The sequence below is a fragment of the Magnolia sinica genome, chromosome 16 (genome assembly GCF_029962835.1).
Source record: "Magnolia sinica isolate HGM2019 chromosome 16, MsV1, whole genome shotgun sequence".
Lineage (NCBI taxonomy): Eukaryota > Viridiplantae > Streptophyta > Magnoliopsida > Magnoliales > Magnoliaceae > Magnolia > Magnolia sinica.
Window position 1 is genome coordinate 41,798,619 of NC_080588.1, and position 12,361 is coordinate 41,810,979.

At 40.5% G+C, this 12,361-nt stretch overlaps 1 protein-coding gene across 3 annotated transcripts in view; it reads right to left on the reverse strand.

The window, feature by feature from the left end:
* Positions 1–7,078, reverse strand: part of LOC131229725 (polyadenylate-binding protein 2-like) — a 48,495-nt gene extending 41,417 nt beyond the window's left edge. For 2 of the 3 annotated variants that reach the window (XM_058225721.1, XM_058225720.1), the window contains exon 1: positions 6,468–7,078. In XM_058225721.1, the coding sequence (XP_058081704.1) occupies positions 6,468–6,720 (253 nt within the window). In that variant the 5' untranslated portion in view covers positions 6,721–7,078. Of the gene's footprint in view, positions 1–4,711; positions 4,740–6,467 lie in introns of those variants that run through there. The other variant, XM_058225722.1, reaches the window with a different exon arrangement.
* Positions 7,079–12,361: the final 5,283 nt, after the last annotated feature.

A 12,361-nucleotide genomic window follows, 5' to 3' on the forward strand; every position in this document is an offset into this window, starting at 1 on the left:
CAAACGATATATCCCATGCGATAACCGATACATATTTGTATCCCAAGGATGCGATACGTAACGCGATACCGATATTTCGAACACTGCATGCATGTAAGAGAGCCCACTTACATAACATGCATGGGTCAATATGGCACATGCGTGTGCAATCCAATCCACACATGGGTCTGACCATATAAATCTTCTTATTTTTGCTCAAAACCTAGATCCAACGACCCAATGGGTACCCAAACTGACCAAATCAAGATCCAAGTACTCAAGAATGAGACTTAGATCCGAAAGGACACAAAACAAGCAACACTTGGACCAAATTGTGTGCCTAATCCATACGTTAGGTGGGTAAGACCATGCAAATGCTCTTATGTGGCTCAAACCCTAGGTCTAAAGACCCAACGAGTACCTAAACCTGATCGGATGCAACTTTAGGTCTTCAAGAATGAAACTTGAACCAAAACAACTGGGACTAGGTTATTTGTGTGGGTGGGCACAACCATGTAAATGCTTTGTAGCTTAAAATCCAAATACCCAATGTGTACCATACAAGTACCCAAACCCGATCAAATCCAGGTCAAGGTCTTGGAGAATGAGACCCAAACCCAAAAGGATCCAGACTCGAACTCAAACTAGGCAAGAGCATGACCAAGTTAGCTGGGGTAGGAGTACCAGAGGACTCAACCCCTTTAGCTAGCCAAACACATGTATAGGCCTACTCATTTGCACACCAAAACACGTGCCAATAAGTCACGTCTGTATGAGATCAACATTCAAGTACATGATCTACACCGTCCACATAATTTGACAAAGAAATCAAACCCATTGACTCCAAAAGATGGCCCCAATGCAAAAATAATAATAATAATAATAAATAGAGGGGCAGAAAAACATCATTTTGCACATCCATTTTTTTGTGCACTAGTGTAGCCTAGAAGTGAACCAAATGAATCTTTGAGCCAAATTAATGCAGGGGCATTTTCACACAAGGCTCAAGTGGGGTAGCCTGTGGGATGCAAGGGCGCACTCGGGGTGGGCAGCCTGTGTGAGGCGGGGCCTACCCGTGTGAAGTGGATGGGCTTGTGTAAGGCGGAACCCATGTGATGTGAGGCCTATGAGTGGGTTTCGGCCAAGGACCTATACCTTGGGATGCGGGGCATGGGCTATGAGATAAAGGGATTGATTCGTCACGCTCTATCAATTCAAGCTTTAAAGCAAGTGGTTAGTTGTCCAGCATTAAAGTTGTATCAAAGCGGGAGGTCTCGTATTAGAGACTCCTCACCTTTTTCACGTCGTGCTCGAATGGGGTGGCCTATGTGAGGCGGGTGGCTCATGTGAAGTGGAACCCATGTGATGTGGGGCCCACATGGGGGGTTCAGCCGAGGACCTAACCCATGGGAAGTAGGGCCTGGGCTATATGAGATAAAGGGATTGATTCGCCACGTACTATTAATTTAAGCTTTTAGAGCAAGCGGTTAGTTGCCATGCATCACAAATGGTCTAAACAAAGTGGGCCATATCACAGAAGGCACAGATGAGAAATAGGAGATGCCATAGAAAGATGAGATCTACAAGAAGTATCCACCTCAACGCTTGCTGATTAGTCTCTCAAAATAAGGGAAGATTGCCGCCACACCATGCATTCATCAAGGTGGGTCCTAGATAGGCTATATTAAGCGACCTATTGAAGACTAAGCACCAAAAAGTCACCCAATTGAACCAGTTGGCCACAAATCCAATTAGATGACCCAAAGTAAATGCTTAGAATGTGAGGCACAGAGGTCCAATCAAGTAGAGACTTCGGCTCCATACACAACGTGGTTGCATTATTTTACGATACACACTCATAAAGCAAGATATAGCCATATCTTTGTGTGATGCTAAGCATCACATGGATGGTGAACGAGGAAATTTTTTTGAAAGGACTAAGTATTGAACCCTGGATCATCATAGACACTAGTCAATTTGTCTTCAACATTATTAAATATGGGAAGGTCTCACCTATGGCTAGTTGTAAATGCAACTAGTTGGAATATGGGGGCCAACATGGTGTACGAATGGCATCCAACCAGTCGAACATGGTCAGCACATAATGAAAATAGGACGCCCCCAAAATCATGTCGATCCAACCATCAAGCATGCTTACCTTGCCGTTTAGTATATACTTTAACAGTTGGTTGTTGTTTTATTTTAGAGCCTGGGCAACAAACTACATCAAAACACATGCATGCAAGTCCATACAGTTGCTATTAGAAAGAGTTCTAGACGAAAATGGAATCCTTGTACAACCATACGGTTTAGAAAGGGTAGTTGTTGTACAGTCTTCTTTTTTTTAATTTGGAATCCATTAATTGCTACCTTAAAACCCGTAAGAGTTTGAGCAAACAGCTTCGGTCATGAGTTTGCTCCCCACTGACACGAGTTTGGTTCCCCTTCCCGTATACCCAATGCATGTGGTTAGCAAGTGATTGTGTGCATCCACAGGGAATAGTCTCTCCTTAAAGGGGCAACGACACCCTGTCATCATTAAAAACAAAATATATATATATATATAATAATAATAATCACTACCTTAAAAATTCTTTAGAGATAGCTTAGGTGAAGGTTTTGTGAGAGCCATAGAAATGTTCCATCTGCCTTGAGCATTAAACGATTATTTATTTACAAGATTATAAATATATAACTGTGCATATGAATTAGAGCATGGATTGACAAATTATTCAAGTTTTCAAGCATTTGTTGGTTTAGCATTTCTTGCTACGTCCCCTCAAGCATGTCTTGTGGGTACAAAGTTCTTCATCTTGCATGTTATCAATCTTGTGACCTACTGAAGAATCTTGGAGCCCTAATTTCGTGTCTTCAAATTTATGCAATTTAGTTTCTAGGTTTTTGTTCTTTTTTTGAAATGTTAACTTCAATTCATGGTGTCATTGTGGTTGCATCGCAATCTCTCTTTATATGATCAAAAGATGTTGGGAGGATGCCATGTTTCAAATTTGTTGAACATGCCCCACCCCACATAACAATAGGTTCAGGTTCATTTACTTAGCCCTAAAACACCAAAATACCCTTAGGTAACCATCCTCCTTCCAAACAACCATATTTTCCCTTTATAACCCTCCCTGAAAACCCCTTGATCCTCTACCAACCAATTCTACAAATAATGGCTCAATAAAGTCTTTCACTTTTCAATACCAATAAACTCTTCCATTTAGAATAGAACCTCCCATCTGACCAAATAAAATTTGTTCCCCCCTTATATATACCATAGAAAGTCCCCACTTAATCCTGCAACTTCAACTAACCAAATTAGGTGCAAGTCCCTTTAATACAGCCAACTTCAACTTAACAAATTACGCATCTCCTAAAGAGATATGGAAAAAAAAAAAAAAAAAAAAAAAAAGAAAAACACATTAACTAGACAAGAAATTTCGATGACCTGTTACTATAATGGTCTACTCCATATCCTTATTATAAAATAACCTGCACCATTTTTTATTTTTATTTTTTCACAACACAAAAGTGTCTTCACCACATTTTTTAGTCGAGACTATTCGTTGCACCAATTTCATTGAGAATATTCTAAAATGACCAAAACAGCAAGATGTCGTGTAGTGGTCCCCCATCAATGTTAGGGTGTTTTGTTTCAGGTTGTATAGTTGGGCTTTGCCCTACTTCGGGTTGTGTAGTTAGACTAGGTTTTCATTTCTTTTTCTCTTTTTTCTCTGCTTTTTTGTTTGCTTTTTTTGTTTTTTTTTTTTGCCTTTTGGCATTTTAATAATTTTTGCAAGCTTCAATAAAAATCACATTTTACCCAATGAAACATCTTTTTTTAACATTCCCAATGAAACATCTATTGACGCCTAGATCTGATAAAGAGAGAGATATGGCTCCATGCAGAAAAGTTTAGAGATGGAAAGGTAACCAACATCATTTTTTACATTCCCAATGAAACATCTATTGACGCCCAATGTTGATAAAGAGGGATAGAAATCACTCAATGCGGAAAAGTTTGGAGAAGAAAGGTAACCAACATCATTTACGTCTTGGTTGCTAAAGAAGCAAAACAATCCAATGTTCCACCTCCCATACAAAAGATCCTTTGTAAATATCAAGACTTAGTGCCCAAAGAATTGCTAGGTGGACTTCCTCTTCTGAGGAAGATTCAGCACCAATTGAATGAAGCATCAGGTTTGAATCTAGAGCATTACCAAATAAGTCTAACCAAAAAAGCCAAACTCCTACCATTTGAATGGTCCAACATAAAGTTCAAAAGAAGAAAGCAAAAAAAGAAAAAGAAGCGAAAGAATGATGTCAACGAGAGCAGAACCAAGTACCAAGAAGCTGCAAATGAACATCACCATGAGAAGATATATAAAAGCAATTTGGTTTTAGTTAACTCAACAAAGAAAGATATTCAAGGGAAACTTATAACAAGCTTAAGTCTTAAGAAGATTGGTCCATGCTAAGTCAAGAGGAAGTTAAGTGAAAATGCCTATGAAACCAAGTTCCCAAATATCTCGAAGACTTTCAACGTTGCAGATTTGTTCAAGCAACATAACAAGGTGAAACGTGGAAGATAAAGTCATTGTCAATATGGATAAACAATTCCCGAAGAAAAATGAAGATGATGAACAAAGATTGCACATGAAAACTGCTAACACTTGATGGGGCCAATATAAGCAATACTTGGTGAAATGAAAGAATGGGCAGGCCTTACTCTGAATGCACATGGATCAGAGACAACAAGCTGAGTAGATTATATTTGGATCGTTACTGCTTGTACGAAGCGTCCTTCCAACCGAAAGGAACGACGTAAGTCCATGGGTCACCATAAGGCCAAGCATGTACTAATTGTAGACTGATTGTTGATATATTTAAGGAAAAGATATCAGGAACTACAATTTACTATCTGTGGAAAATATGGGGGCTGATTTAACAATGTGATTAAAGATTTTGAGGATTATTTCCTACCTTTGCTTTTACTATTACTAGGCTCGTTGCCATCTTAAAAAGATTAGATTACTTTGAAACCAACTAAGATTAATTTGAAATTAATCTAATAGTTGGGGGATTTTCATTAACGACTCATAGGGATTGTCTTTAGGGTTTATAAAGGATGAAGGAGTAGGAGGTAGGCATTCCAAATTTTTTGAGTTATGAGTTTTCTAAAGTATTATACAAGATGTTTGAATATCAATATAATTTTTCTCCCTCACTACACAAATATTTGTTATAAATTTATACATGCTCATTTTCATTGGGATTCAAGTGTCAAGATTTCATCAACTCGACGATCAGGTTGCACGCACCAGCAACTATATCTTCAAAATCGGCACCTTTAATCTTTCAAAAATAGTAAATGAAATTCGACCCCCCAAAACTAATAGCAAATAGCCCAAAATTAAGCAATAAGCACACATTGGACCTTGGACCTACATCATGTAGCCTTCACCATTACTCAACAAGTAAAACCAATATAGATAGAAAATACATGACGTAACGAACTAACAACAAAAAGCATGATGTCACGAACTAACAACAAAAAGCAGAAAATAAATGACGACCATAATAAACCTACGAGTTCATTTTGCATATGCACCTTTTTATCAATAAGTGAAACAAACTCACAACAAAAAGCAAACTATACATGGTGTCTATAATACACTAATGAGTCATTTTGCATATGTAGCCTTGTTACCATTTATGAGCTAGTAAAACAAACTCACAACAAAAGACAGAAAATTCATCATGTCCACAATGAACCTGCAAGCCCACATGATGTTCATTTCACCTGTCACCTTGCTACCATCTCTCAACAAGTAAAACGAACTCAAAAAGGCAGCCCACATGATGTTCATTTCACCTGTCGCCTTGCTACCATCTCTCAACAAGTAAAACGAACTCAAAAATGCAGAAAATGCGTGATGACCACAATGAGCCTACAAACCCATTTCCCCTACATAGCTCTGCTACCTTTTTTTTCAAAATGTAAAAAAAAGGGGCAGAAAATACATGATGTCCATAATGAAAGTAACGATTTCATTTTGCCTACATTACAACTAGTGATTACCCGCATGTGTCACCACATGGAACCCACAGCATGTCCATCGAATGATCTGAAGCGTCCATGTTCTTCTTCCAACAATCATAACTCTAATGATGATGAGGATATGACATTCAGTTTTTGAAGCTGAACATTCAATATTCATCTACACAGTGATGGTCTGAATCAACTGTTAGCATAGAATCCAGACCTTGAACAGTTCCAATCACGGATCATCTCAGCACGTGAGTCCAAAATACAGTAACATATGCTGGGTTCCTTAGTCACAGCAAAGAAAACAAAATTTAAAGCTATAGCTTATTATCCACCAACAACAACCATATCAGAGAGGGCATAAACATAACCGCAAGTGCAAGAAACCAACATCCACAAAAAACAGCAAACAAAAGCTGGGAGAAAACAGACTAACCGTCTTGCGTGTTGCTGTAATTAACATAGGCGTAGCCGAGGGAGCGGCGAGTGCTGAGGTCCCTGCAGACGCGAACCGAGACGACCTGGCCGAGCTGGCTGAATAGATCATAGAGCTGCGAATCCGTGACGTTCGGGTCGAGGTCTCCAACGTACAGGGACGTTGACACGAACTGGTTGGCACCATTGCTTGCCGCCGCGGCGCCATTCGGACCCGAAAGAGGAGCCTGCGGCGGAATTTGAACCTGAGCCATCTCAGAAAACCTAATTTTCTCAACCCTTTTTTTGCGTTTTTTAACGGTTTTCTTCTTTTTTTTTCCCTCTCCTCTTTTTATTGAAACAAGAACACGAACAGAAGCCAAAGAAGAGACTCCAAACCTAACTCTTTGGGATATGTGTAGGGCAATTTAGAAATTTTTGTTTTTGGATTTTTGAATTTTTTGGGGTTTTTAATGGAGTGAGAGATGGAAGAGGACAAAGGGAAGGGTAAGGGATCGGAGATCCGAAGAAGATGAGGTAGGGGTAAAATGGGAAGGAAATATAGGAGAGTGCAAGGAAAAGAGAGAGGGAGTTTTGGGAGGGCAGCCCGCACTGCACCGCACTGTCTTTGCCGGACCGTATGTCTTATATACTCGCGAGCGTGAGTGAGGAAACCCTAATTCAGCAGGCAGGAATAATCGGGTGTTGCTCGTCGGCCAATGTACCCGTTTCCTGACGCGCGTGATTCGTCCGTGCACGTGGGGCCCACTTACGGTGACCCAATTCATTGATCTGATTCCATAGACAACCGATGGTATTATTTTGAAAATCTTCGGTATTTGAAGACGGCAACCTTACAGAAGATGGTACCCGAATAGACGGTTGAGGAAACATCCCGCGCTAGAAGGGAAAGAGCTTAAGTTACTAGAGAGTTGAAATTTTTCAGTATGTGACATTTTTTGTTTTTTTTCAATATATCCACCGTATCAACGATTTGGATCGTTGGAAACTAGCATCACATGTACGGAATCCCTCGATTGCATGTCAACAAATGGTACGTTACTCCTGATCAGGATTCATAGTTCTTCCTGAGTCGTTCGCCACTACCGTATCATCCGCACGATCATATGGCCGCTACCTGACGTCGTTTGCAGCGGAATGCTGTATCACTCAGCTCGCCTGGACGAAGGGCTTCACGGTGCACGTGCTATTTGGCGTGCATGTTTCAGATCCGGGCCATTCACCGCGTGGAGTGAATTGTGCGACATAATGTCAACCGTGTGCCGTATAATGGCCTGGACTGGACGCTGGAGGGGATAACTGGTAGAGTACGAGAATCCATATTCCTGCAAAATGGTGCATTATACATTTCATACATGTGCCGAATCCCGCACTCGTGTAAGCCACCTCGTGTGCCGGCTTACCACATGGGTAAGGGATCCACGCCGTCCATACGTTGCTCCACCTGGAAGGCCAGTTCACTCATCAAGTGGACCACATTCTTACAAGGAATAGATAACTTAGAAGGATCATTTGAATTTGGGAGCGTGGTTAAAAGCCAATGCACAGCGATATCACGTCAGATCCTTATTTGGAAGAGGCTGTTCCTTCAGACCGAAGTCACTTCTGATCAATGAATCATGACTCTTCCAGACTCTCCCAACTATTATATTTAATCACGAGCACTCAAGGATTATCAAAGTCATCATTCCTCGACTAATCCATCTCCAAAAATTTTAAATACCATCAAATACATTAAGAGAGTGTTTTGCACGTGAAATTACATGGGATTAACCAGGATGGAATTGAAAATACCAATATTTAAATCCCACCCATGCTCGTTTTCTTCAACCATTGATAGGCTTATAGGCTTTGGAAAATGCGCCATGAATGGTCATAAAGAATCCATTTGAGACATGGAATTCACAGCAGAAGCTTTTGAAATCCATTTGAAATTTGAAATATAGTTGGCCGTCCGCCCATGCATCACGCGGATCCAACTAATGACTACATTGATGCCAGTAAGTTCCATGGGTCCTACCATGACATATGAATTATATCCAGACCAGCCATCAATTTTTGAAGATCAATTTAGGGCATGAGCCCCAAAATCAAGCATATCAAAAGCTCACATGGACCACACCACATAAAGCAATGGAGATTGAACACCTATCATTGAAAACTTCTTGGGAGCCATAAAAGTTTTGGATCCAGCTGATATTTGTGTTTTCCCTTTATCCAAGTTTATGTAGTCTTACGAACAGATTTGATGGGCAAAAATACATTACATTGGGCCCTGAGAAGGTTTCAATGGTCGACGTTATTATCTATACTACTTTCTGGTGCGGTCCATGTAAGCTTTGGATCTTCCTCATTTTTTGGCTCATGCCATAAAATGATCATGCAAAATGGAAGGACGGTGTGGATATAACATATACATCATAGTGAGGTCCACATAACTTGTCGAAGTCAACATAATAGGAAAGTCCATGATATTTTCAAATAGTTATCTTCCATGGATGGTGGGTTTTGTTAGTTCCACGTATCAATAAAAATAGTTTTCTTTGATGTTATGATGATCCACTTGAAAATCAACAGATGAATAGCTTGATCCATGGATGAATAGTATTCCCAATAGTTAGATTTTGGATAAAATAAATGTGAATATTCGAGTAAGATATATTTGCATTTATATTGGATTAGGTCTTCATGGTAACACCCGAGTAGTGAAAAATATAAGGTATTAGAACTTACCTCCAATCGTTGCCAAAGAGACTTCGATGAAGGATCCGGTTGTGACTGGATTATCGATTAAAGGGCATAAGGATAAATGTCTTCAGATCGATCCCTCTCTCACTATCTGTCTTCTTATTTCCCTTATTTCTCTCCATCTTCCCAAATTATGGCACACAAAATCATATGGAGAGAGGGGGTGTGAAATAAAAGGGTATTTATAATACAAGAATGGGTGCAAATGGCTCATTGGCCCTTTGTTCATTTTATTAATCCTAAGGGGGGTTGTTTTCAACCATTGTGACCCACCTAGAGGTGTATGGGTCAATATAAGCCATGAGATAAGTGCCCACTAGGATATCTATGTTTGGATATAACTATTCGATGATCGGACGTGCCGATAAATGGGGAACACCCTAACTCATACCGATGGTCACCTAGTGTTAATCGGGTCTACAACTATATGGATGTGAGCAGGGTAATAATAATTTAACTCGATGTCTTAAATTTGAACATGTCATACCTTGAACTCGGAAAGCAGGCTTATAAAATTTTCGATCGCCGAATCTAGTGTCGACAACCTCCGTAGTACCTCATTCTCAACTCCCAGCGTCCATAAGCTAGATTCCGATCCAAGAGGATTTTCCAACGTATATTTATTTCGTAAGAAGCATAACCACGAGTTTGCTCAAATCACAAAGGCGACATCATCATCACATATCCACTAATATAAACAGTTGATTACAATGCTGAAAGAAAAATACGTATATCGAAAATCGAAGCTCCAGAAGACAGCTACACACTCCAAGCTCAACGCTGTTGCGACCTAACGCCACCTGCATGCATCTATCGTGCATAAGTTTATAAAAAGCTTAGAGGGTGGTGTAAGTGTGTGTGCAAGATAAGTGTTAAGTATGCAATATCAGAGCAATGCAGAAACATACTAGTAAGTCCATAAATACCATCGGCCTTATCTAGGTTATGCGATGCAAAAATATAATAAGCCAATATCATATACTAAGGAAGCAATATAGATCAGTTATGTTATGTGGAGACTAGCCAAATATCATATACTAAGGATGCAATGCAATATGAGAATCCTGACAAGTCCATGAATACCATCAACCTCATCTAGACCATATAAATACAGAAACATAGCAACCCAAAATGTCATATGCTGCGGATGTAATGCAATATGCAGTGCGAATGAAATGACCAAGCTGGAGTGTGAAGTCGGGATGATAGTACGTATTATCACAGGCTATGGGGTCCATCACAGGGGACTTCTATCCAAAATAATCTCATTCCTAAATTTGAATAGCCAGACTCAATGTGATAAACTCTTAATTTCAAGTTAGTAGCACGCCCTAACCAAAATCCTGACCATTGTGAAGGTACACAACAATTAGTTGCGCACCACTAGCCCGAGTGAATAGTGAATGAATGAATGAAAATGTTGATTACGCAACTCCTATTCAGTAAGTTCACATATCAGTACTATATATCTCTAGGATCATCACCGGGGTCTAGTACACTCTACACCAGATCGCCGCCCACTGGACGCGCGACTATGCAAATTGAAAAGACCTCATTATCCGCATGGCCAGTAATCAGCTAATATCTACCCAGCACGTTGATAGCAGACCCATTTATGAGTTGGTCAAACTTAGCCTTGCTATGCCCCCTACCCTTGGGCGATTAAGGCCACACCCCCTTCCAACCGACCACAACACAATAGAAGACGCGGCCTAGTAGTATTCGGCACTCGGGTGCTCATGTATCCACTCGATCTAGACGTTGGAGCGTCTCCTATCCACAGAGGTTTAGGGACTTTCACCTAGGGACATCTATAACACCTCGTTATTAAGAAATAGAAATTTATCAGATCCCATCTAGGCTTCAATCCACGAATTATCTTAACCTTGTTTGTCTGATCCCTGATATCGCCCTTATAGAAGCCAACTGTGTCCTAATCGGCATCAAACTGCTAATGCTTAAGAATGCCATGAGTACATATCATCCATTCCATGCGACCGAAACTCTTAAGCACCGTTCTCGCTCATAGGCAACTGCTCTTTCGGAAAGTCCCATAATAATCCATCTACATGGCATGTTTATATCAATCACTCCTCATGAAAGAAACATTAACCATAAGCCATTAAAGAAGAACAATTAATGAATTCGAAGCTAATAACATGTTATATGAATGATGAATGTACTTCTTCTCATATCAATGATGGGCCTAGATGGCCTACAAATATATATCAAGAATGGGCCTAATGAGGCAACTAAGGGAAGGTCATCAATTTTTCTTTTTTTCCTGTGACATTCTAACCATCGAATCTTTCCCGTCCAAAACCCCTTTTAGTCAGCGGGTCTGCGGCAAACTCGACATTTCTCAGCGTGAGGTGGCCCCATAAGTTTGAAATCCCCCGTCATGATTGGACAATGTGTAATAGTGATCTAAGTCCATTCGCTCATAAAGAAACATACATAATGATTGACGCCGATATTTGGCATACGATCGTGGACGCTGGAGATACTAAGCATGGTTATAATGACTCGATGGATGTATCATCTTCTCATCATCAATGATGGGGCCTAAGGCCTGAACGTCATATCAAGAATGGAGCCTAATGAGTGCCTAAGGGAAGGTCCACAAATTTGGACATTTAATCCACTCCATTGTCCATCAAGTGGATTCATTCAACCAGATGTTTAATTTGCTCGCCAAGAAGAATGGCCAACAATAATCGTTGAGCAAGACCCTTGGGCCTCACATAAGGGCCTGGCACAATAAAATCCCAAGTTTGTATATCACAATAGCCATACTACATGGCCGCTTACATATCGCAATGGGCCGCATCTCATGGGGCTTCATCGTACGATCAACGTTGCGCCTCACACGATATAACCTTTACAAGAATGGGCCTCACCATTACGTGCAATAATGGGCCTCTCATATGGCAATAATGGGCCTCTCATATGGCCACAATGGGCCCTGCACATACAGTAGGTGGGCCCTGCTCGTAGCAGATGGGCCCCATCGAGTGAACCATGTGGATGTGAAACACATACATCATGTGAGTCCCACCATCGCTGCGGATTTATAACACATACATCACGTTGGGACCCACGATTGCTAGACATCGTGGATAACATACATAATGGTGGGTCCCACTT